The 27061-nt window shown below is 42.4% G+C and overlaps 1 protein-coding gene across 2 annotated transcripts in view; it reads right to left on the reverse strand.

Annotated features, from left to right (window-relative positions):
- Positions 1-26064, reverse strand: part of WDR11 (WD repeat domain 11) — a 646314-nt gene extending 620250 nt beyond the window's left edge. Inside the window, exons 1-2 of one of the 2 annotated variants that reach the window (XM_069239226.1) lie at positions 25821-26064; positions 10738-10849 (exon numbers count right to left, since the gene is read on the reverse strand). In XM_069239226.1, the coding sequence (XP_069095327.1) occupies positions 10738-10849; positions 25821-25909 (201 nt within the window). In that variant the 5' untranslated portion in view covers positions 25910-26064. The remainder of the gene's footprint in view (positions 1-10737; positions 10850-25820) is intronic. The other variant, XM_069239227.1, reaches the window with a different exon arrangement.
- Between the last annotated feature and the right edge of the window lie 997 nt (positions 26065-27061).

The following is a 27061-nucleotide window of genomic DNA, read 5'->3' on the forward strand; positions in this document are numbered from 1 at the left end:
GGAGTTCCGTTGGTTCTGCACCTCCTGCGTGAAGTCTGGGTAGGCATTAATAGTCGAATCCTCGTACTTGTAAGGGCCTTTATTGCGGAACTGTTGCAATATTGCGTCTCGGTCCCTGAAGTTGAGGAATCTGGCGATCACAGGCCTAGGTGGCTGGCCCGGGGCCGGTGGTCTGCCCGGCACTCTGTACGCCCGTTCTACCGAGAAGAACTTGGGTGGGGACCCGGTCAGTACCTCTTTGATGAGCCATTGTTCCAAAGCAATTTCCGCGTCTGGTTGTCGCATCGCTTCTGGGAACCCTAAAAAACTAATGTTGTTGCGGCGCGCCCTGCTCTCTGACTCTTCCGCTCTTCTCCAGAGCACCTTCAGCTCTGCGTCCATTCGCTGGATCTGTTTTCGATTATCCTGGGCCATAGGGGATATTTCAGATAGCCCTTCCTCGTTCGATTTCACCCTTTCCGCTAGTTTGCGGTGGTCTACTCGCAGGAGGCTCAGATCTTGTGAAACTGCATCTATCCTATTTTCCAATGATGATTTAGTGTCCATTATTGCCTGTAGCACTTTCTCAAACTGCGCTGAGTGCGCCACTAGAGTGTTCTCCAAAGACTGTAGGGACGGGTTAGTCTGTTGGTCGTTGGGCGTTGTGCCAGTGGTGTTGCGGTCCAGGTGTTTGGTTGATTTGGCCCTTCCAGCCATTGTGACTGTCTGGGGGTTCCCTTGCTTAGTGTTGCTGCGTATGGCCCAGCACCAGTTTCCCGATGGGGGATCAGCTTCTCAACTACTGTTTTCCAAGTGGTTTGCTCTTTTCTGCCCCCTTTGTGGCGCTGGTTAGTTGTGCCCCAGCTGTGCTTATTCTTGGTTTCCGAATGTTTTCAGTGCAGCCTGTGAAGGAGTAAATGTGCCAGGCCCCTGAGGGTTGGGCTGCTGCTCCCGCCGCGTGAATATATCCGCTTGTCGCCCAGTTAGGGTTCAGCATGCCACCAAAGCTATGGGAGCTTTAGGCATACTCTATCCCGCAGGCCTTCCCGCTAGGCGGCTCAGCTGGTAGGAGGCAGGTCTTTCTTGAGGCGAATCGCGGCGGTGTCTCCCGCGGTCACCAGCAGCCCGCCGGAAGAGCAAGGCTCCCGCTTTACTGTCTTTCGCCCTTTTCGCGATCCTCCTCAAGGGTGCACTTCGCTTTAAGGCTGAGGTCGACGCTGCACCACCCGTATGTGCAGAGGTGAAACCCCACTCCAGCTCAAGCAGACCCCCGCAGCTCGCCGGGGGTCATTTCCTGCAGGCAGGGGTGCCGGGGGGAGGGGGCAAACAACAGTGTCTCCGCTCAGTCTGGGTCCCAGCATCCCCAATTGCGCTTTCTCCTCACCTCAGTCTCCCCTGGTGGGCGCCGTTTCACCCACAGGCCCCCCCGAGCCAAAATCCACTGCAGGGGCCCTCAATATCCTTGTTGGGCCGTCTTCACCTCTGTTTCCGCGTTTCCCCTGAGCCAGGCAGAGCCCCTGCGGGCCTCGAGTCAAGCCCCTGCGCCTACGCCCCCACTAGGGCGGGCAGGGAAAATCCTAGTCCTTTGTTTTGCCGCACGAGCGGCAGGCACCTCTCAGGGGGGCGGGGGCGAAGGCTCCCCCGCGGTCTCCCGGCTTATACGGGCCTACGGCGTCAGGGGTCTCCCGGCCGCAGCGCTCCCAGTCCGGCCGCCCCCCTCGGCTCGTGCGAGCAAGTCGGGGCGCGGTCCAGCTACTCCCGGGCCTGCGCTGGGCCCCCGGTCATTATTTTCTCGTTCTCGGCAGGGAGAATCTTATTCCTTTGTTTTTGCCGCCCACGCGGCAGGCACCTCTCAGGGGGGTGGGGGCGAAGGCTCCTCCCACGGTTTCCCGGCTTGTACGGGCATCCGGACCAGCTGGGCGAAAGCTGCCGACGGCAGGGGTCTCCCGGCCGCAGCGCGCCCGGTCCAGCCGCCGCAGCCGCCTCCCTCGGCTCGTGCGAGCAAGCCGGGGCGCGGTCCAGCTACTCCCGGGCTTGCGCTGGGCCCCCGATCATCTCTTTCTCATTCCTGGCCGGGCGAGGAGCCCTCTGGATTCCGCGGCGCACTTCAGCCGCTCCGCCGCTCATGAGCCGAGCGCCCAGTGCCGGGGGGGCGCCCTTAAAGGATATTCTACGGCAGGCCCTGTGCAGAGCAGTCGCTCAGGCGTCCGTCCTGGCCGCCATTTTGGCCACTCCCCCATGGGTGTTCCTATTATTTATGGTTTTATTGCTATTTTTAACAAATGTATTGCTGATTATTTATTGTAATGGATGAATTTTTTCATACCGAATAAAAGTTATTATTATTATTTGCATTTTCTGTAGTATTGCGTAAACCACATTTTTATATTTGTTTAAATCACCTAATTTAAAGTAATGGTTCCATAAAGCCTGTGTCACGTTTTTTTAAAAGATTATACTTGTTTGTGTCAAAAATGCCAGAGCAGTCAATCGTTTAAATAATTTAGAAGTGGAGTGTTATTTGGTTGATTTTTTTTTATTATTATAGTACAAATGTTTGCGTGCAGTAAAATTACTAAAAACATTCTCTAGTGCCCAGTGTGTGCAAAATTTACAGCAAACAGCAGCGCCATAACTTTTGCTGCTATCCTTGGAAAGATGCTTTTTAACTTGCTGATATTGCCAATATAAAGCATGCATCACAAAGATGACTTAACGTTACTACTTCCTAAATTAATTTTCAGAAAAACACATTAGCTACCTTCCGACATAGATGGCATATTGGGTATTTTTTAATAACTATACCCAGCCACTTCCAGTGCTCAAAAGCTAAGATTATCCTTTCTAAACTTGCAGAGACTGTTTCCAAGTGCTCTTCTTATCTGTACAACACAAAAAGTGGGAAATTCTACAAATTCTTTTGATTATTGTATTAATGTTAAACAAATACTACAAAATACATATTACATTAACGTGTCCTACATATACTACAATATGATGCACTCATTTGTAACATAATGTTTACATTTCGAATAGTGCAGTTATTTCTAGAGCCAAAGATACACATACATTATATAGTTTTCTTCCACTATATATAGAAATGCAGGACTAATATTTCTAGATTATCATACCTTCACAAAACATCACCTTTGTCGCTGCAACGGCCTAGTCCTGCACGGATCCACAAAATAAACAGGGATGACCTAAAGGTACATACTGTATGACAAAATACACAGTTGTTCTTTTTTTCTCAGATTCTACACAGTAACCCAGAGCCAAGCCAGCATCAAAACACTTCCTTCATCAAAAGTTGTCTTCAACAAAGAAACCAAATATTTGTCCTAGCCTGCTAAATCTATTTGTATACAATTTATCACAATCCCTGGGGTTAACAGGTCATTAAAGGGTGTATCATTGGTGTCACTGGCTACTAAAACTTCACCCTATAACTATCTTATGTTACAGCTTTCGAATGACCCAACAACTTAAACACCATAAAACAGTTGTTTTATGCTCATACAGCAAAATATTCGGAATATAAACAACAATGTTCCTTTAGTACAGCAAAATATTCAGAATATAAACAACAATGTTCCTTTAGTACAGCAAAATATTCAGAATATAAACAACAATGTGCCTTTAGTACAGCAAAATATTCAGAATATAAACAACAATGTTCCTTTAGTACAGCAAAATATTCAGAATATAAACAACAGTGTTCCTTTAGTAACATTATTTTTTAAAGTTTACATTCCGTTTCTTTACCTTCTGTTTTAGTATGATCTTACATTATATACTATGGGCAGCATTTACTGCCTTTTATTGCACCAATGGCCTCCACCGTACGTAACCTTTTAATCCACGGCCAATCGTCCCTTTTTATTGCACAAGATTTTCCAACCAATTACTACCCGAGCTGTGGCTGCTTTTCACTGCTTACGAAAGGTTGCCGCCTTTTAGTGCACCTCCGCATTCAAAGCTCCTAGCACATTCACCACACCAGCATTTACCGCTTTTTACCACACAACTACCTTTTAGCTCACTTGACCTTTGACCATATTAAAACACACAACCTTTTACCGCATAAGCATTTTCCGTATTTTGCTACTCCAAGGCTTTCTACCACATAGTACTCTCAAGCACACTAACATCCGCCCCTTTTAGTACACCAGGACCTTTTATTTCAGCACACCGCCACTTGTCGCCTTCTTCCTTACAGTACGTTTTAGTATAAAAGGCTCTTTAACAACGCCAACTTTAACTACATAGGCACTTGTCACGTATTTTTTATGTGTGTTTTATATATGCCTGAATCCTTCAACACGTGAACTATTACCACCAGGGCCTTCTGCCTTGTGGGATCTTTTTACATATATAACATTTCACCATACTAAAGGGAGCACGTCACATGGGGCCATAAGGCCAACACTACTATTAGTTATTTGTACGGTTAAAAATATCAGGACATACTTCATGATCTTTTTCTGATGTACTAAATAAGTTAGTTCCGGGAAACAATGTGTCTCTCTGCACAGATAGATACAATGTATCCCCAGAGAGACCTAAGCTCCCTGGCAGACAATGCTTCATAGAGAAATCGACTAAAGTTTAAATGCAAATATAAACAAAAATTCGATACAGTCAGTTACTAATGCGAACACTGGAATCACTGGATTATAACACAAGCATTTGCAATGCAATGAGTCTCGCAATTGCTCAAGTTAGAGCTATAAATGTTGTAAACTCCTAACCGGACTTTTCTTGCAACATAAACTGAAAATAAAAAGTAAAACAGTTTCACATAAGCGAGCACATTCAAAGCGCCATGCAATGAGCATGAAGGAGAGACACAAAAGGAAAAAGAAGTTTGCTTGCAGTCAAACATATCTGCCAAAGTGCAATTAGCCATGTAACAGGGTCAATGCCCAAGGCGGTAACCAAACCACCCCAAGGAGGGACAAACACAAAGCATATACCAATGATAACAAAGGATTTTTAAAGGGCCAGCCCATGAACGAGTGATAGTGGTGGGAGTGGTTAAAAGCCCAGACACATGCCAACATATCGGAAAAGTAGTGCTTCCGCGCTGCTATGCGCAACCTAAAAAATGATGCATTGTACTTCACTGTCTTAACCTGAGCCAGTGTTTCAGTTTTGACAAACGCATTTTAGTTTCCAAGGTCTAAATTCTAAGCAGAATAGTTAACTAAGGTAAGACAATGAAAACACTCAATATCTGCAGAGACCAATGGAATGGGTTCTGGTGTGGTTCGACTACTGTGGCCAGAATGCCATTCACTCAATGCTCATACAATATTTCTAGGAATTTAAAATGTGCACCTTTTACTCAGAAACAAAAATAATCCCAGAAATTCCAGCTGTTTAGCAGAAGATTTTTTATTTGTACATCATATGTCGGTGGAAAATTGTAGGTGGTTAAACAAGAGGCCAGTCCAGGGGTTGATTGTGTGCAGCTGTGTATTGCCACCACTGTATACTACGGAAAAACAAATAAGGATGTATGAAATGTTAATTTAGTTGCACATTCTAAACAAAGGCTGAAGCTCCAATATCCAGAGCTGCGTCAGCAAGTTGCATTATTTAGGCACAACTTCTGCATGAGCGTGGAAACACTTTTATGTGCAAAAACACATTTAATTACAAAACTGCAGTTGGTGCAACATCATCAGGAGTGTAGAGACACTGAGGGCCTAATTAAGATCTGGGCAGATGAGTTACTCTGTCACAAAGGTGATGGATACTCCGTCCTCCAAAATGTAAATCCCAAAGGAGATACTGGGACTTAGATTTTGGGAGACGGGCTGTCAGTCACTGTTGTTTGGGAGTAACTTTTCTGCCCAGATCTAAATCAGACCCCGGGTAGGGAAATCTAATTTAGAAGAAAGATTCACATGGATTAAGGTGGATATCAACATTTAGATGCAAAATCGTCCAACATGCATAATTGTCAGGTGTGTGGCATCAAATTTAGGTGCAAAAATCACCAAGTTTAAGAGAAAAATGTTGTACTAAGATGTGACACTACCTGAATAAGATGAACATTAGTTTGCCATCACATTTGGTTCACAACACAGTGAGGGACAAAATCACCCTTGGTGCAACATCAACATTTGTGTGGAACAGGCTTAGGAACACAAATTACATTTATTTCAATATTGAGATCAGGGTCCCCGCACTGACTGTGGTTTTGAATGCAGCGGTGCGTGTGTGGCCACTGTGTTTGTGGTCTACGGCGGTGACTGTGCCAGTATTCAAGAAGAGGGATAAGGACAACCCTCAGTCCTATCGCCCTATCTCATTGATCGATGCAGTAGTCAAGTTTCTAGGAGAGTAATCCTAAACAGGCTGATGGCGTGGTCAGATGCCAATGATATCCTCTTCAAGGTTCAAGATAGCATTAGCCCCAGCAAGTCGACATCAAGTCGAGATCAATGTTTGAACTTTTACTTAATTATTAATAAGTATACAGTCGCTCAGTCGGAATCTCTTCATCTGGCATTCATGGGCCTTATGGTCACCTTAGAGAGGGTCAATCGCGTAAAGTTGAGAGGTTTACTTCTTGCAATAGGAGTAGACCCGAATATAGTGGCCTTTTTATCTGATCTGCAATCTGGTCCTTTGTCATTGGTGCGCTTCTCTCAAGGAACTGACCGCACACGGCCTTTTTCCCCCAGTAGGGGTGTTCATCAGGGGTGCATTCTTGTGCCCTTCTTGTTCACCCTCTACATTAATGGTTTTGAGGAAGCCCTTCTCTCTGTCCAGGCAGCCTGCCCAAGGGTGGGACTGAGATTGCTTTTGGTACTGTTATATGCCGATGACATGGTTCTCATGGCCCAGACTGCTGTGGGGCTGCACCTACTCCTTGACAAGTTTGTTGCCTTTATGGGGAGTTTGGATCTGGCAGTAAACTTCACTAAAGCACACATCCTGGCCATACGGCCTCCATCCACTAGCTCTAAGTCATTCAAGGTGGCTAAACTTGTCATGGAAAAAATGTCCCGGCCTTCCCTTATTTAGGAGTGTTATTTGACGTGAACAAAAATTGGAGGACCCTGATTGAGGGGAGGAGGGCAGAGGAGGGCACAGCTTGTTAAGGCCACTCAGATAGTGGCCAGTTTTGCATGTAGTGTGGGTTCCTGGTCACCTCCTATTCTGCCTAAGATCTATCAGGCCAAATGTGTGTCTTGTATGGCAACGAGGTCTGAGGGTATGCAAAGACTGACAAACTCCAGACTGCTGAAAATCGATTTTTAAGACAGCTGGTGCAGGCACCCCAAAGTGCTCTGGCCTTTTAAATCTAGGCAGAGCTTGAAACAAGATACATAGCTGATACAGTTGCCCAGAGTCCTTTGTTGTGCTGGATTAAAATATGGACCAGTGAGGGACTCAAGCTTAACACACAGATTCTTTTGGATTGCCTGTCCCTTGATTGCATGCATAGAATCCATTGGATTGCTCATGTGAAGGCAGCCTTCGCCAACCTAGGGATAGCGGATATATTTCTTGAGCCCCATTCTTTGTCGCAGTCAGAATTGCACAGGCTGAAGAATCTGTTACTTGAGCGTGCTTCATTAACTAAAAAACATGCACAGCTGATGAAACCTACAGTAAGGGGACACATATTTTCGAAAATGGTTCCAAGCCGGCAACCTTACCTAGCTCAGGTTTCTAACACGAGGGACAGATTTGTTGTGGCTACGCTCAGAATTAAGTTGGTACACCATCTCCTAGAGTCACCCAGATGTTTCTATGTTGCCCTGTGGCTGCAGCAATAGGTCTATGCATGACACTTTGCATTTTGTAATGTTCTGCAAATATTTTAGTTTACCCAGAAAGCAGACTATTGTCCCACTGCTGAAGCCCTTGAACTGTAACCAAGTACGCTCTACTCTCACGTACTTGCAGATGCTTCCTAATGACCATGTTTTATATGCTGTCTCTTGTTTTTTTATGTGCTGTACTGAGATTTAGGTTATCTAGACCTGATTGATTAATGAATTGCTGCCAATATTTTATTCTGCTTTTATTGCTCCTTGGTACTAGTTTTACCTATTTGTACCCCATGCATATTTTTTATAATTGTATGATGGTATGGGTTGTGTTTTGTTTTTGTTTTTCTTGTTCTTTTATGGTTGTTTCCACAACCAAATAAAGATTTTATGAAGACGACAATGTGTAAAACCTCGTTTGGTACGAAATCACACTCAGGTGCAAAATCACCCTTGATGCACTACATGAAAACAATATTAAAGTCATGAAATAAATTCTTAGAATTTGCAATCAAAATATTATAAGAAAGAAAAAATGAAAGAAACAATTAAGGTATCAGGAATCATATTTTTTTTAATAAAAGGCGAAAAGCGTCCAGAAAAAGCAACACTGATCTTCATAAGTCAGCAGTGTCCTATAATAGCCAGTATGGTGGCAGCTGTGAATTCATTTTTTAGCACTGATACAAGCAAAAGGCTTCCAGAGCATAGTCTGTAATACAGTTCAATTGATAGAAAGGAAAATATTTTCTGTCCAAAAACACTGTGTTGTATACTGGCCTCACCAATTGTGTACGTGTCCAAGAGCTTTTAAAAGCAAATATCATGCTCTAGGACTTTGTAGCGAAAAGATCTGCATATGACTGAATGCACCAAATGCTCTTAGATTTTCAGGAACTCTCCTGTGTGGCCCAATTCATGGGTCAAATGCAGTGCTTAGTTTGTAAATAAAAACGTACCGGTGCCCAAAGCCTTCCTCTTACACACGCAGCTGCTGCAATGAAATCTGCAAACACAGAATACTGAGGCAGCGTAATCCTGAAGCCATTTCGGTCCTTTTCAATCAATTTACAGACACTCCCTGCCCCTTCACCTCACTCTGGCAGCTTTCCGCTTTCTCCACTTGTGACTCTTTTTCGTTTTTCTCTTCATCCGTCTTTCCAATGTGTATCTTTTGCTCGCAGTAACTGCTTGAGGGAGAAAAATATGTCCCGGCCCTCAAAAATAAGTGCTGGTGCTCTGCACCGGAAACATCAACCACAAATTAAGAACTGGTCAAATGGAAGACAGATATCCCTCTCTTCCATGGCTGCCACCAAATTTGCTATCTCTATTTTACAGAATGTGGAATATCTTCCTCTTAATCACTTCCAAAGTTTACAAACAGGTAAAGGCAGCTTCTAGGATGACAGCAAACAAACAGTAGGCGATAGGCTCAACCTTTCACTTCAGCTAGGGCTCCAGCACAAGTCCCAGTTTCCCCAGGTCTGCTGATTCCTACCCAAAAATGTCCTCCTTGTCCTTTATCTGCATGTGGACAACTAAATACCAGCGGGGATGGTGATGATTAGGAATCTCCTCCAGAGCTCAGATTCAGGATTGATCAGATTCCAAAGCTTCCATCCTCTCTTAGGCAGACAACAAACCAACTCCTTCCCCTTCTTCTTCTCCTCTTTGCAGGTGATGCCCCAAGATAGAGGGTCAGAAGTGGTTGGTTAGGGGCCCAAAAATGTATCCATACTAAGCTCCCATACCAAACATCTCAGACCTTTCCACAACTCTTCTGACTAAAACAATCTAATAAAGTACTAGCCTTAAAGTTTGCAAGATGGTAGAAGCTTTTCCCAGCAGTTAGAATTGCCCATGTCTGCCAATGCCCTATCTATTTAAATGAGGAAATTCCCTCCTCTCACGACCACTGAAAATCCCAACTCAAACCGCTACACCCCCTCAGGTACCCCACTCTGTGCAAGAAGTCTGTGTTTAAAGTAAAGGCCAACGTGAATGCACGCTCACACCATATTGGTGCTTAACCTAAACAGGCTACATTGAAAAGCTTTGGCTTAACCAAATGTGAGTGGGTGTCTCAGCCTCACTCTCCTCCCATCATATTCCTCTGATAAGTGAAGGAGATAGTTAATGGATGCGGGGTGCCCTATAATTATAATCCGTTTGTTCTACAGATAGGATATAACAGCATCCCAGCTGCCAAAGAAGGATGCTTCTTTCTCCTAGAAGTTCACGATGAGTGGCATTCACATCTAAACTTAGGCAGCTCTGAGTTGTCACCATGAGGGTCAAGCAAAACCAATTTGACCTCTAATGAAAAAAATGGGATTGACTTAACTGGAGAGCTGTTGGAACTGCAGTTCTGACAAAGGGATGTTAATGCACACAACATAGACTTGTCTTATTGTTACCAAGTTCTGGAAAGAGGTTTCACAAACAGCAGATGGGCTGGAACTTACAGTATAGTTAGATACAAGCTTCAGATGTATTGAGAGTTGGACTTCGAGAGGTAATGTTTACCAAGAAAGAAATTCTACAGAACTTTAAGCCTTTTAAAAGTCCAATGCTTTAGACATGGTTAGAGTAGAAATAGAGTACAGTAGAAACAAAAGAAAGCAACTTAATATGTTGGAGATAAATGAGAAAGATTTCATCAGGTGTGGCATACAGTCAATGGTATTTATCACACTAAAACATAACTTTAAATCAATGAGGACATTAATACTGCTATCCATTTGATCCTCCTCTCCACTCACCATAAACATTTGTCTTTTGATCTTACCATCTTATCATTCACTCTCCTTTTAAGCTTTAACAAAAACAACATATACACAACATAGTTTTACAAAAGGTTTTACATAAAAATCAAGAAATGACCAACCCACTAAAAAAGGGGTTTTCGTTAAGTAAAGATGTGTAAAATATGACACCCCAGTCAACAGAAACCAAAATAGCTTACCTTGACTACATTGGCTTTGTGTCGTTCCAGGACTTGCAGAGTCTGTGCTGAGTTGGAATCCACCACCAGGACAAGCGAGTGACAGCCATATGCAACCAATCCCTGCCAACCCCTAAGAAAAAAGAGAAATGGGACCATCAGTTTTCAGGCATGCCTTTTATGTAACTCCTTGAAAGGCATGCCCTTCCACTTACCCTTCCGTCCCCTTGTTTTCCCATCCCGCACTGAATTGTACTATCTTCTGACTGTGTATAACCATTTAATTGTTGGTTCAAACCCATTCTCAATCTATGCTGCCTACAACACCACACCACCTTCAACCTTTGGTTATTATCTTACCTAGCACTACAGGTTTTTTGTATTCACCTTTAAAATGCTACGTCTTGTACTGTTCCTTCCTGGTCTTGCATTGCTTTGAAAGTTTCTCATTGAACTAGGTGGAAATGACTGAGAGGACGAGTGATAGGCAAGAACAGCTGATCCAAACACTAGTCTCTTTCAAAGGTTCCTATTTATAATACACGCTTTAAAAGCCACCATATTGTCTCTTCAGGCTTTGCCAAACTACACTAAATCCAACACTGAATTCCCTTACAGCTACATCCGCTACCTTCTCAGGCTTACACTTGCACTGTTCTTGTCTACTTACACTTATTTACACCCCAAGTCAAGCCAGGTGATGTTTTTCTCTCACTAAGGCTCTACCTTTTCATTTCTTTGCCAAAACTACAACCTTACACCCTACAGTTACTCTCCAAATCGTATCATGCCAGCAGAACACCACATCCAACCGAATCTATCAATAAAATGCTTCTCTTACTTAGGAGTAGCTAGCACTAGGGTGAGCATCACAATGAGTTCCACATGTACGACATTACATCTTCCTAACTACTATCTTATTAGACAGAGCCATGATTCAAATTATTTTTTTATTATAATAGTTATTTCTAATATGGTGGATACATGTGAAGCACCAAGTGAGATGACCATTTGGGTTATTGCAGTGACATGAAATCTAATTATAAACAATCTTCGATATTCACCAACAGCAAAGCAACATTATAAAATAATCAGAGGATCTTTTAAACTGAAGGAGTGTCACATGTACAAGCTCCCTGTGTGACACAAAATCTAGAATGTTTCGGATACTGAAAGCTTCTTCCAGTGTCAGATAACAATCAGCCTTCATCTACAGATCACAACAAGGAAAGAAGCTGCTGGTAGGAACCTGTACGGTCACGGACAAGTTAAAGACAAAAATCATGATCTTTTACAAAAACACAGTTTCAGAGGAAACAGTATCAATTCAATTTCAATGTTATTGTTTCAAAATCTAAAAATTAAGTAATCAAACGTACGCTTAAATATAAATCTATTTTCACAATTAAAATATAAAAACAAACGTGCTAGAGTCAGAAAGACAACCTTTTAATATTTGTTTAATATATATGTTTAAACAAAACTCTTGTATTTGTAAGAGCGTTGATGTATAACAAAGCATCCCTAGCGGTGCAGATCTTATAAAGATGAAGATAGAGTGAAGACATTTACTTTGCACTATTTTCAAGACCAGACAACACCAAGATACCTATGTTAAATGCTGGCTCCCTTCTTTGCACACTGGACAGAATTATTGTTCTTGGCTTAGACCTGATCAAATCCCTACAGTAACTTTCATGGGAACAAGATCTGCCCATGTCTATAAAGGAAATAAAAACCTTCAAATGTCATGTCTGTCTGGGTTTAAATATTTACAAAAAGGGGTCCCTGCCACAATTTGGGAGAGTGATTCAGGGATATAAATCCAAAAAAGCAAAACACCCTCCTTATGAAATAACAACAAATACAATCCAAAATCTATAACAATCACCTTTAATACAAAAAAATGTTTTTAATTATATTTAAAAAAAACACAAAACCTCCCCTCCCTCAATCACTTTAACAAAATCAATTCTATACACTATAAATCATACCAACATCATCAAAAACACAACATAAATATACAATTAAACAGACTGAGATCAAGACAAACATAAAACATCACACTCTAAACAAATCCTGACACACACATTCAATGAATGTTCAACATACAACATAAATAATTTGATAAATATAACATATATCACATGTTACCAAACTTTAACCATCCATATTTGACAGATATATATTTGTACACTATATTAACAAAATCAAAAGACTCTGGGGGTTATTCCAACTTTGGAGGAGGTGTTAATCCGTCCCAAAAGTGACGGTAAAGTGACGGATATACCACCAGCCGTATTACGAGTTCCATAGGATATAATGGACTCGTAATACGGCTGGTGGTAAATCCGTCACTTTTCCGTCACTTTTGGGACGGATTAACACCTCCTCCAAAGTTGGAATAACCCCCTCTGTCTCTAATAGATCTTTCATATAGATCCTAAACAAACTTTTTTGGAGAAAAAGAGAGAACTCCTTAGTTCTTGTAAGTAGCATAGGATCCCAGTGCTACCAGTTCGCGGAATGATATGAATTCAATGTTCTATCAAAGTATAAATATGCATAAAATTCTCCATCATCAACTTAGAAAATCCAACGTAATAATCAGCTTTGGTATTCCAAGCTTTTTCCAATGCCATGCCAACCCGCGTTTTGGTGGATTTTAGTCTTCTTTACATCCTTATAACATCAACATCACCTTCTTCAGGGCAAATATATATGGAATAAAGCACCAAATGCTGAAACTTTCATTTAAATAAAAAATAATGTATTAACAATGTATTGATCAATTAAATAAACTTCTAAGTATAAGCTGTGTTGTAGACTGTAATAGTTAAATCGTATTTCAAAAATAAATATATGTGCTCAAATAGATATTGAGGTTGATGTGGGTACCTAACCCTTCACCAAAACACTAAAATACATAGAATCATATAAAAACAAAAATGGTGATAAACATATATCAAACCCAAAAATCAGACTGTGCAAACCCTATAAAAAAAACAAGACCATAAACACCCAAGGTGAAAACAAACACACGAACAATAAACATACCTAATCTATCGTACCTAATGATGCTTATTCCTTTCAAACATAGAGATTGGATGCAGCTTGGGTGTTTATGGTCTTGTTTTTGAAGTCTGCTAAATTTATTACAAAGCAAAAATGAAATAAGAGACTTGATTTAAAAAAAAAAAAACATTTCAAAGAAACCCAACTCGTGGTGTGATGAGCATTCCTATACTGCTCCGCTCCTTTGTTCCCGATAGCCTGGCCTGTAATACAGCATGTTTTGATGGCACAAAGCGTTTTGAACTTATTGCTGTCCTTTAATGTAGTTCTATAAGCGCCATCCTCACGGACTAAATACCTAAAAGTGACCTGAGCACCATTATACTAAAATTAAATCAATGAGTCATAATCAAAAGCAGGAGCAAGTAACAGGAACGAACTAAGAATAAAATACACCAAGTATACCAAATAAAAAAGATACAGTGGCAGATTACGCATGTTCTGAGAATCCCAGATACACTACAGAACAAATCAGAAAGTTAAATGTGTAAAAATGTGAAAGCTGTGCGGTTCAATCAAATTGTAAGTAGCCAACGTACACAGCAGACTATACTCTTGACATGACATTCCCACCTGACAGAGTGGTGCAACCCCATATATGGAGTGACCACTCAAGCCTCAGTAACAATCCGTCAAACATGCTATTCCGCTCACACATCTTCCTAACTAATGTGGAAGACTTTGGTGCACTGTACAAAGGAGTGAATCCTGCTGACATACTCAGTCAAGGTTCAACAGTTAAACAATACAAAAGGTTTTTTTTTAACATGGACCTGGCAGGGATAAAAGGTTATGACAAAATTGGCATTAATGGAAACACACATATCTAGTGAAAAGATTAGGGACACAAGAAAGAAACTAAGGGGCTACCACAAAACAATCAAAAGTGTAAAAAAGGCTACTTTGGCAAAGAAATTGGTGAGATCATAAACACATCAAAGGAAAATGCCTAGATCTGAAACAACTGCAGTAACACCACAAAATGTCAGCACTCATTAATACCGCTAAGTGAAAAAATATGCGCACATCTCACGAAGTTAAGCGAGCTATGCGTGATTTCTATGTTTTTCACTTGTTTCCTTCATGTCCTAGTGCACAGAAAAATAACCTCATCCGTCAAACACCGCCAACTCTTATTTCCTTCTGCTTTCATTAACAAAACAAAGTCTTCCCTCATGAAGTACAGTAGACATGTAACATCAAAACAAATATGGAACATCACAACATATAAGATGGAGTTCTCTGTTCTTTCACTAGAACTGAAACTACAAAATACAAAAAAGAGAGGTGTTAGAAATGGGGTCTCTGGGTGGCAGTCAGCTTACACCCTGTCCGATTAAGGACCCTCATTCTTGTCAGGGTACGGGAGTCACACACCTAAGATAACCCCTGCTCACCTGCTTGATAGCTTGGCACAAGCAGTCAGACTTAACTCAGAAGCAATGTGTAAAGTATTTGCACAAATATATACTGTAACACAGTGTAAACGCCACAAAAGGACTCCACACCAGTTTAAAAAATAGCCAATGTTTATCTAAATCAAACAAGACCAAAACGGCAAAAAATCAAACATACACAAAAAGAGAGATCAATTTTGAAAGTAAAAAGAGTCTTAGTCCATCGAAATTTATTCTTGTTTGGTTTTAGCAGAAAGTACCAGGTAAGCGTCAAAAATAAAGTAGGAGAGGTAAGGGTGCATCAGAAAAGTAAGTGATGGGTCAATTCCTTACTCGCAAGTGAGGAAGTGCGTCAATTCTTTCCCCGCTCGGTAAGCGATGCGTCGATTCTTTGCTCGCAGGGAAGCAATGCCTTAATTTCCGGACAGGCAGCCCTGTGTCTGTATGGTGATGTTGGAGTTTTGGTGCCCAGGGACAATGCATGGAAATTCCGGATGCACGGTATTGATCAAGCTACGCTGAGCTGGCGATGTGTTGACTTCTGCAGCTGCGAAGCAGGTGCTGAGATGATTTTCTAGCCGCGAGGCGGGTGCTGCGTCGATTTTATAGCGAAGGTGAGGGTGCTGTGGCGATTTTTCTGCTGCTTGCCTCTGGTGCGTGGATTTTCACTCAGGTTTTACCAGCTTTTCCCTCTAAGAGCCCAGGGACTGGAGTGGCACCACTTGTCAAATCAGGGGTCTGAGCAAAAGAGCCCAGGTGCTGGCAGATTAAGTTGTTGATGTTCCTGAGACTTCTTAACAGGAAGAAAGCTCAGTCCAAGCCCTTGGAGAAACGTCGCAAGCAGGATACACAGCAAAGTCCAGTCTTTGCCCTCTCTAAGGCAGAAGCAGCAACTGCAGGCCAACCTAGCAAAGCACACACAGCAAAGAGACAGTACTCTTCTCCCCTTCCCCGCAAAGGTCACCGAGAAGATAGTCAACGCACAACTATCTTACTTCCTTGAAGAAAACAACATACTCGACACCTCCCGAACTGGATTCAGCAAGAACCACAGTACTGAGACCGCCCTCATCGCCTGCATAGATGACATCAGGACCAGAGTGGACAAGGGCGAGACCGTCGCCCTCATCCTCCTAGACGTCTCTGCAGCATTTGACACTGTACGCCACCAAACCCTTCGCACACGCCTGTTCGATGCCGGAATTCGCCACAAGGCCCTGGACTGGCTCACCTCCTTCCTCTCTGAAAGAACCCAAAGAGTTTGCCTCCCTCCCTTCCGGTCTACAGCCACCAAGATCATCTGTGAGGTCCCCCAAGGATCCTCCCCCAGCCCCACCCTGTTCAACATCTACATGGCTCCTCTCGCCAACATCCTCCGACCCCACGGCATCACCATCATTTCTTATGCTGACGACACCCAGCTCATCAGCTCCTTCACCAAGAACCCAGCCACAGTCAAGATTAACCTGCACGCCGGACTCCTCGACACCGCCAAATGGATGACAACAAGCCACTTCAAATTGAACTAAAAAAAACAGAGATCATCATCTTCGGCCCCAACAAGACAGCAGGGAATGACTCCTGGTGGCCCACCACCCCCAGCACTCACCACCCACACACGCAACTTCTGCATCATACTGGACTTAACCCTCTCCATGACCCAGCAAATCAACGCCATATCATCCTCCTGTTTCAACACCCTTCGCATGCTATGCAAGACTTTCAAATGGATACCCCTAGAAACAAGAAGAACAGTCACCCACGCCCTCATCAGCAGCAGACTGGACTATGGCAATGTCCTCTACGCTGGGACCACAGCCAAACTTCAAAGAAAACTCCTGCGAACCCAGAACGCAGCTGTACGACTCATCCTCAACCTCCCTCGCCACGAACACATATCCACCCACCTCAGATCCCTGCACTGGTTACCCATCAACAAAAGGATCATTTTCAAAGTCCTCGTCCACGCTCACGAGGCCCTCCACGACACCAGACTGGCCTACCTCAATGAACGAGTAAACTTCCACATACCGACTCGCCAGCTGCACTCTGCCAACCTCGCCCTCGCCACAGTCCCCCGCATCCAATGCACAACCTCCAGCAGCAGATTCTTCTCCCACCTCGCCGCCAAGACCTGGAACTCCCTCCCCACCAACCTACGCAAGACCAAAGACCATCTAACTTTCAGAAAGCACCTAAAAACATGGCTTTTCGGGCAGTAACCGGCCACTACACGCCCACCCCCAGCACCTTGAGACCCTACCGGGTGAGTAGTGCGCTTAAGAAATTACTTGATTGATTGATACTCCTTCTCACAGCTCTTCAGCTCTTCTCTTTGACAGAGGTTCTTCTTGATCCAGAAGTGTTCTAAAGTTGTGGGGTCAGCAGTCCAATACTTATACTCATTTCTGTCCTTGAAGTAGGCAAACTTCAAATGAAAGTCTTTGTAGTGCACAAGACGCTGCCTTGTTCTTGCCCTGCCCCAGCCACACTCTAGGGGATTGGAGACTGTACTGTGTGAGGTCAGGCACAGCCCTTTTAAGTGCAGGTATCAGCTCCTCCCTCCCACTCTAGCCAGGAAAACCCATCAGGATATGCAGGACACACATCAGCTCCCTTTGACTAGAGTGTATTCACCAACACCCCAAATGTCAGTCTGACCCAGACCTGGATTCAGCAGCCAAGCAAAGGCACGGAATGGTTAAGCAAGAAATGCTCACTTTCTAAAAGTAGCATTTTCAAACTCACAATATAAAAAACAACTTTACCAAAAGATGCATTTTTAAATTGTGAGTTCAGAGACCCCAAGCTCCATATCTCTATCTGCTCCCCATGGGAAATGTAAAAGATATTTCAATGCAAGCCCCATGTTAATCTACAGAAGAGATATGCCTTGCAAAAGTGAAAACAAATTTGGCAGTATTTCACTACCAGGACATGTAAAACACACCAGTACATGTCCTACCTTTTAAGTACTCTACACCCTGCCCAAGGGGATGCCTTGGGCCTACCTTAGGGGTGAATTATATTTAGTAAAAGGGAAGCTTTACACCTAGCACGTGGGTGCACTGGCCAGGTCAAACTTACAGTTCCAAACTGCCAACACAGACATTGCAGTGGCAGTTCTGAGATATGTTTGCTGGGTAGCTCATGTGGGTGGCACAATCAGTGCTGCAGGCCCACTAATAGCATTAGATTTACAGGCCCTGGGCACCTCTAGTGCACTTTACCAGGGACTTACTAGTAAATCAAATATGCCAATCAGGGATAACCAATCAATCGCAATTTAGATAGAGAGTCCAGAGTACAAAACCTGCAAAAACGAAATCTAGCACACAGCGAAAAATGCAGGAAGTAGAGGCAAAAGACAGGGAAAACTATGCCAAGGATGTCAGGGCTAACAGGAGGCATTTGAACTGGTCTGATATTGTCAATCTAGTCCAATGACCTCCGTACTCTTTCAGCCTCAAAATGATTTGTGGGTGCCTCAGACAGACTTCTAGCCTTGAATACATAACCTATACATGCTTGCCATCAACCCAGCCCACCATGCTTGACAGGATGCAGGGGTGTAAACTTCCTATAGTCATACACCCAGGACATATTGTTTGGGGCCAAGGACAAGTTGTTATGTTTAATTTGACCTTGGGACAATTAGGTCCAACTCCCTGCAGCACAAACACTTTGGCAGTTTACAGAATTACATTATGCGGCAGGGAAAGGAACTGTCTGCAGTTGAGGTAATATTTGTGTCCATATATTAATGCTGATTGAATCTTCATTTATGGTTTATAAATACAAAGTACTTATTATAAGCTCGGACTACACTATTGACAGTGGTTCCAGTAAAACAAATTTGCAGAAACGTTTGTAAAGTTTAACAATATGAAACTGTACAAAACAAGACTATGAATAATGCTCTTAGAATGCTCTCTGATTAGATGCAAATATTTGCAGATGCTTTAAAGCAAGATTTGTGATTCTTTGCTTTCAAAATAAAATGTTAAAAAAACGCAAAGTAGGAAAAGATTGTTCTGCTAAATGACTGTGAAATGTTAGATATAATTTCTTTGAAGCATTGTTTACTATAATGTGTTGATGCATGCTAGTATTTCCCAAAAATATTCATAATGGAAAATCAGTGTACCCAGTTTCAACAAGATGGGGAAACATGAAAATAAACAAGCAAAGCGAATAGGTCCAACGTTTGCAGTCAGTATTTTTGGTTTTGTCAGTTTGTGTCTTGTTTTGACATAGTACATTTCTAACCTTTCTCAGTATGAGAAAATATTAGAGAAGCGCTGGCGAAAATCCTCAAAACATGCTAGTTAGTGGGTGTGCACAGACTCAAAAGGGCATTCAGCCCTCTAACTATTACTTACTGCTACCTCTAGCCCTGCATGTAGATCTGTTGAAACATGACAAAATAAATAAATTAATAGTATTCCAGCCCTACTGTAATATTAGCCCTGACATAATCAGAGAGGATATTAACAGAGCTTTTCTATAATTAGAATAGTGCCATAAGTTGTGGCACCACTACATTGCACCAAAGGGACAAGAACATGTTTTTACAGAATCACTAGATTTATGAAGCAACTTGTCACACTGACAAGTAAATTTTTTTTTTAATTCCACATCCCTGCAGGCTCAATCTCGCAGGGAAGAAGCATCATTAGGAGAACAACGAACAAATGGAGGAATGAACATGCCACAAACAGCTGCAACTGCAATCTAGATTGAGAGTGCTTAAAAAAACAATATAAGCTACTCACCATCTCAGACAAAATCCAACTACATACAAAATCAAATTAAATCCTCAAACGACTGGGCAGTTTCTAATTTACCATGGCTCAGCATGGAAACTGAAAGGCTTATTGCTAACCAACTCAATATTTTCACTTCTGACAATCATCTGCTAGCAAACTATCTATTTGGCTTTAGACCTGGCTGCATGATCAAAAAGGCAACATTGAATGTTCTATATGAGGTCCATCATATTCTTAATAACGGTGATACCTACCTAGTTGTTCTTCTTGATCTCTCAGCTGATCTTGATACCACTGACTGTAAAACACTCATTCAAGTACTTGAACACCACATATGGTTCTGTGAAACAATTTTAAGATGGTTTGAGACATTCCTGAGAGATTGGTACATTTCGGGGACCAATGCTCCTCCACCTCCAATATGTGCTCTGTAGTCCCACGTGGCTCCATCCTAGCTCCCCCTGTTTTTATCTTCTCTACATGGAGCCACAAATTCTGATCTAAACCTCAGATACCCTCCACCAATATGCAGACTAAACAAAGCTTTATATAAAAGTCTCCCTATTTGCAGAAGTTCTAACTCCTCAGAAACTGCCTTTCTCAACTTCAACCTGGGGTAGATCTGAACTGGCTTCTTAACCCACATAAAACTGAATTTCTCATTTTCTTAACATCTATTAAGAGCAGATATGACCACACGCTTCTCGACTATAAATCTGGTGGCTTTCTGTCCATACTAACTTTGTCAGTCAAAGTGCTTGGCTTCCCACTCAGTAATGCCCTCAATTTTACCTCTTATATCAGAAGGATGGAAAAAAGTCACAAACTTCACCTCCATGCACTAACAAATAGTGTATAGCTGCTAAAAACCGTTGTCTATGCATCACTTCACGGTTTGATTTTAACAGCTCTCTCCTGGCTGGTTCCACAATCACTTTTGGCCCAAATCAAAACGGCATTCCATTTGACAGTTAGGCCAGTCCATTCTGAAAATAAGTTTGACTGCATCACCTCAGACCTTGATAAACTACATTGGGCGTCCATTCTAGCCAGGATTACATTCAGAATATGTTGCCTTGTGCACGTGGCTCTCAGTGATGACACTCCACCTTACTTTGAAGACTTGCATAAGATTTCTGGAGTTCAAAGATGTCTAAGAAGTCACAATTCTCTCCTACTCAAAACCCGTTAGGTGACAACCTCTACTGCTTAAGGACAATCTTTATTCAGTATGCACCTACAAAGTGGAACTCTCTTCCCCTAACGTTTAGATCTTTGACACCATACACTTTCTGAAAACATCAAAAGGCCTAATACTTGCTCTAATGTTTCACCACAAACTGATGATTTGTTTCTAATGATCTCCAAAGTTCCATACTTGTTAATACTCCCCCACTCTTCTCTCTCTCTCTGTGTAACCCTGTTAATTTAGAATGTTGCTTTGTAAAACACGTCAATACCATTGAGGCCCAGGTGAGCTATTCAGGTGTTTAAATAAATACATTTGTTAGCTCTACTGACACAGAATTTCTCCTATAGCTCCTCTGCTAACGGAAACGTTTGCAATTATTTAATAGGTATTCAGCTAGACTTAGATAGATGCATTTAGTTTCAGACTGCCATTCCTCTGTGTTTGTTTTGATTACTCTATTAACTGTATGAACTGCATACTTTTCTACGCCTGCGGACATTTTAAGTTGTGTACAAGTTGGAAGGACATTACTTTGGTCTTGCAGGTGGATATAATGTGAAAAATGATGTACGGCCTATCAACACTCTACACCAAATACTTGGTATTGGAGCAGGACTATACATGGGTGCTACGAGATTTTCATTATTAGGGTCTTACCCTTGTTATCTTTATCAATTTTCAGAGGATGATTGTTAAACTGGTGAATCAACCAGTGGCCGTTCACTTGGATATCTCTTTTCTTTCATTTTTTGATCAGCATAATGATATAATAATGGTGCAAAGTATATTATGCACTGTACTTTGTTACTTACTGTGTCAAAAGTCAAGATCCTCGTTACTAGTAGCTCTTCCCACCTCAATACAGATCCCAAATAAGCTCATTGGGTCAAAGTCTGTATTTTGATACTTCTGTCCTTGGTTGCCAATAGTGTAAGTTACATTAAGTAGCCCTACTGGTAAAGCAGTAAACCACTGCATGGTCATTGCTGCATAGAGTTATATTGGTACGACTTGAGGGAACATTATAAAACAAACACCATCTGTGCCATTCAACAATATTGTGAAACGCGGCTATGGATCTAGAATCAAATATTACCACAATCAGCCATACCATTGTGAATAAAGCCTAGCATTTAACTTGTGCTATACTAGCTACCCTGCTGAGGTCTTCCTTTACTAGCTTCAAAACGTTGAAGAGGAGGAGGTCACCAATCTTGCCTTAAAAATCATAGCTCCAATTCTGTAAGTGGAAGCTTGTCTTGCCACTCCTATAAATATCACACTTCTGCACTTCCTCCAGACATGAGTAACGTGATAATTTTGTATGTGTCAAAGGAGATGATTCCAAGTCAGTTGAAATAGGTAATCCTCTCTCAACTCTAGAAAAAATAAGGCAGCAAAGTACTTGGTTATAATCAACACTCGGTCTACCTCCAACCTCTTCTATACAGCCAAACCTCTGACTCCTCAACAGGCATTAAGGGCAGAGGCCAACGAGAGACATAATCCACCTGGGCTGACATCAGAGAGTACATCCCCACAAAACTTCAGGAAGACTGTCTTGGTTCTCTCTGGCCTCTTGCATTGTTGGCTACGAAATTCTGCTGTCCTCACTGAAATAGCAAGCAGCAGTATCTGGAACATCCTTTGACTATATCCACTGCTTCCACTCTGGTCATAGTCATTTCCAATGGATCAGGTGAATAGTCTTCCCAGGTTTCCTGTGCTAAGTCACAGGAGCCAACACTGTCACTCATCTATTGTTTTGTGACTATTTGCTAGGATTTCTGACAGCAGCTTAATCTATGCCTAGTAAACTTCCAGTTATACATTAATTGCAGCCAAAATCACACCTGACCGACGAACAACCCTTAGTGTCAGGTTAAGGACAATAGATGGCTGTACCATGTACATCAATGTACAAGTGAAATCATCCGCTAGTAAACAAATGAGTTTTAAACTGTGAAGCTGGGAATACAATGAGGCATCCAGTGAGACACTAAATTCTGACAGGAAGGACTGAGGCTGCCTCATCCATTTCACGTGTCTCAAAATAACAACAGAATGTTGCAATGTGCTCTTTAATGGTACATTGATTTTTCCTTGATTATTTGAGTATTAGATGTATTGGTGTGAGAAAATAAAAGGTTACATTAACATTTTTTTTTTAGTATATTCCCACGGTGAAATCCATGCCTCATGACCACCATCCAACCCACAGCTTCACCAGCAAACCACACTGTAATTCTACAAGATTATTTTGCTCGGTTTCCATTGTATGGAATTTCAAATTCAGGCTCTATGATGTAAACAAAATCAAAACAAGACATCATTTTTGGTATTTTCTTATAAGATGCTCCCCCAATCATCCTTGATACGGCTGACTCCCGGGCAATGCTTTCCGTTATAAAGACTGATTGTGAGAAATTATCAAGCAAATCTAAATATCTATAGCAGCGTTTCCCAAACTGTGAGTGGTGATCCAGTGGTGTGTCCTGCGTGATCCGATTTTTGGTGAGTCGGGAAAGACCAAGCGATAAATTAAAAGGGCTTTAAATTCTGTATTTATCTTGCCACATTTGGTCCACTTCGAAGACAGAGGTCGAATGTCAGGTTATAGCTTCTGACAAATTCCTTCTTCTTTCTTTTAACATGGGAATTGTTGTTTACAAACTCCTATCACTCTGCAGTCGAAGAAAGAAAAGTAAAGTGAATTATGTGACAATCTTGCTAGGGGATACTGACTATGAAAGGGAAGTTTGCAGGAAATATAATAAGGTATCGCTGCATTTTTTTCCCCCAATCAGAATATCTAAGTGTTCACATATAAATAGTTCAAAAATATTAGCTGATACCCAACCTGAGGCCCGGACAAAAATGTATTTAGTTAGGGGGGTCTCCGTAAATAAAGCTTGCAGACCACTTGCCTAAACAAAGCCAAATCCAAGACTAAAGTATATTTTAAATTGACATCAGTACACTTCTGTTCAGCCCATCCACATACATGGATAAGCACCTGTCGACACACAGACAACTAACTATAAATGTGGGATATGCCTTTAACAGAGACCTCTAATTAGTACCTCTAATCAACAGTGTGGTCTGTGACATCAATATGGAAATGTCCATTCTACAGGAACTCACCTGTTTTTTCCACACTGCATGCCTGAGCTAAAATTAGGACTGCTGATAGCACACCTCGCTTACTCAAACGTCATTTACAAAGGCATTCCAAACACTATCATAGATACATGATCAATACTCTGGATGACAGGATGCGCCTTTACTTGTATAAACAAGATCATATCAAACTAGCCATGAAAACATGTAAAACACAAAAGATGCGACATCACTACATGCCTGCCAGGAATGTCGCTCAACCACTGCTCTTCTGACGCAGAAGTGAAATTTCAAATGACTAGAGCATGGCAGCTGTTGATTGAGGGTAAAGGCTCCAATCTCTGGGACGCATTTGCCACTCACCCAAGAGCAGAACAAAACTGCATGTCATTTCATAAACTTCTCAAACTAGACTTGTCAGGCAGGCATTCAGTCCGAATGAGTGGTCCAGGGCAGCATCTGCATAATGAAAAATACTCGATCCGCCCTAATCAGTAGACTCCAACTTCCTTAAATATGGATTTTATTAACGTTTTTCCAACTTAATAAAGAGACGAGGAAACGTATCTTTATTATAGGGTCGCACAAATACTAAAAACAGATCTACTAATAACAAAAGATGGAGCTGTGCAATTCAGTATGTGGGTACATGTCACAAGATGAGCGAGAATACAAAATCAGACTGGAAACTGCAATTAGGCTTTCATTATATTACTTTACTATGGCAATACCTGCCTCTGGTACATTTTGTATTCTATCAAGATGACATCTGGCTTCCAATTTGCCCTTGCCAGAAATCTGTGATGCCCCTTCTCTGTCCCTCTCAGTGCCGAGATTCCCTTTTACCGCTCTCAAAGTGATGTGATCCCATAACATTTCCTTCTTAGAATGTGTGACCTCTCCTATAATGTCTAGAAGGTGTGACCCTACCTTTTCTCCTTCTACTGTATTACAACCTCTACGGCAAGGTCCTCTCTCTTAGGATCTATCAGCTCCCTAAGAACACATACACCGGTAGTATGACCTCTATTCCCGTCACGAAAGTGTCAACGTGTGTGACACCTACAGCCTATCTTAGCTTTTCAGATAACAGTGCCGTTTGTTTTTGGACTTTTATTTTTAATGCGGTACCACCTTGCCATTATAGGTCTTGCATTTGGCAGTGGATAATGGCAAAAACGTCAGAGTTTGCTAAACCTATCATAAACAAGAAGAGGTCGCATGGCAGGTGTGCAAGTTTACTGCTGCTCCACAGTGCCACCCTTTTCAGAAGTTTGTAATAACATTTCTCATTACCCAGAGGGACTAAGGGCCAGATGTAGCAAAGGGTTTTACCCATTTTGTCTATGGGAAAATGTGTTCGTACATATGGCCCTAATTCCTTTTAACTATTTCCGCATGGGAAAAGAACGAACCCCATTTTCCAATGTTAGAAAGCTACCGAGTACACATGCCAGTGATGCCACCCTAAGTCAGAGGTGGGAGGGATCCCCAATCTCTTCTCCGGGTAGGCTATCTTTTTCCCGTGTTTATAAGGGAGATCCCGCTCACCAGTCGGCCGCCCCCCGGTTCTGTGGGCTGAGGGCTCCGCTCAGAGTTCGCGCTGACAGCTTCACGTTGACTGCATAGGGGAGCTGCATGGTACTTGGCACCCGGCACACTGACACCCAGGGTGCTGCGACAGTTCCGGGTTCTACTGCGCACGCATCATCAGCTGTAGAAGACCTAGAGGAACGTCCGGAAATTCGAGCATGCGCACCAGGAATCTTGCTCGAATGCGGCCATCTTTACTGCTGGCGCGCCGGCATTTAGGGTCAAAGAATACGTCTGACCGTTACGACTGGCAACCGTTACCACTGGCAATCACTCACATGCGGATGCTTCTGTCATATTTAGTGCTAAAGACTCCCTATTATAGGGAATGGGTGTTTGACAGTTCTGTCGGGCACACGGTGGTGGCCTTTTTGGAAACTGCACAGCTGCCAGGTTACTGCTCAGTGTGCGCTACCTCGAGAGACAGAATAGCAGTAAAAAGTAAATCAAGCTATTTGTACTATGTAAACAAATAAATATCACAGCTTTCCCCCTTTTGTGAAATGGACGTTGTAGAAAAGGCAAAGAAACTGCTACGACACGCCTGAAATGGGAGGGCACTTACTACTCTGTCTATCTTGAAATTGTATCATAAACAATTCTGGCACCATGATATTAAAGAAATCCTAAGTCTGTCACTGACAGAATCGTGACTACACTGTCAGGTCTTTAGGGAGGGAAAAGTAAATGGTCGTCCAGTCTCCCAACGCTACCATCACAGTGCACCATGAGGTCTTCACTGAGGAGAGTGAACTCAGGCAGTTGCCGCTCTCACTGAAGACAGCCGCTGAACCCTGAGAGCTTACCTAAATCATCTTGGTTTAGCTTAGCTTGTGCACATGGTTTGGGCATCCATGATTAATTGTGTTGTAGCCAGTGCTTTAAATGGGCCGGTACTCTCCGGTACTGAGTACCGGCACTTTTTTATTTTGAGAGGGAGAGTACTGGCTTATCTCAAGAAAAATGTAATACTTTTAATTGGAGAGTACCGGCACTTCTGAGAAACAAGCAGGTACTCTATTACAGAGTACCTGCACTTCTATTTTTCCATTTAAAGCACTGGTTGTAGCATCAGTTATGTTGGAGCGAATCCTCCCATATGTGTCCACAATCAGAGGTGGGGATAGTGTTATACCCCACGCCATGCACCAAAGGTATGCCCCATGACGTAATGAAGTGCATTAATAAAGAGGCCGGGA

This window comes from Pleurodeles waltl, chromosome 6 (assembly GCF_031143425.1).
Source record: "Pleurodeles waltl isolate 20211129_DDA chromosome 6, aPleWal1.hap1.20221129, whole genome shotgun sequence".
NCBI classification, from domain to species: Eukaryota; Metazoa; Chordata; class Amphibia; order Caudata; family Salamandridae; genus Pleurodeles; species Pleurodeles waltl.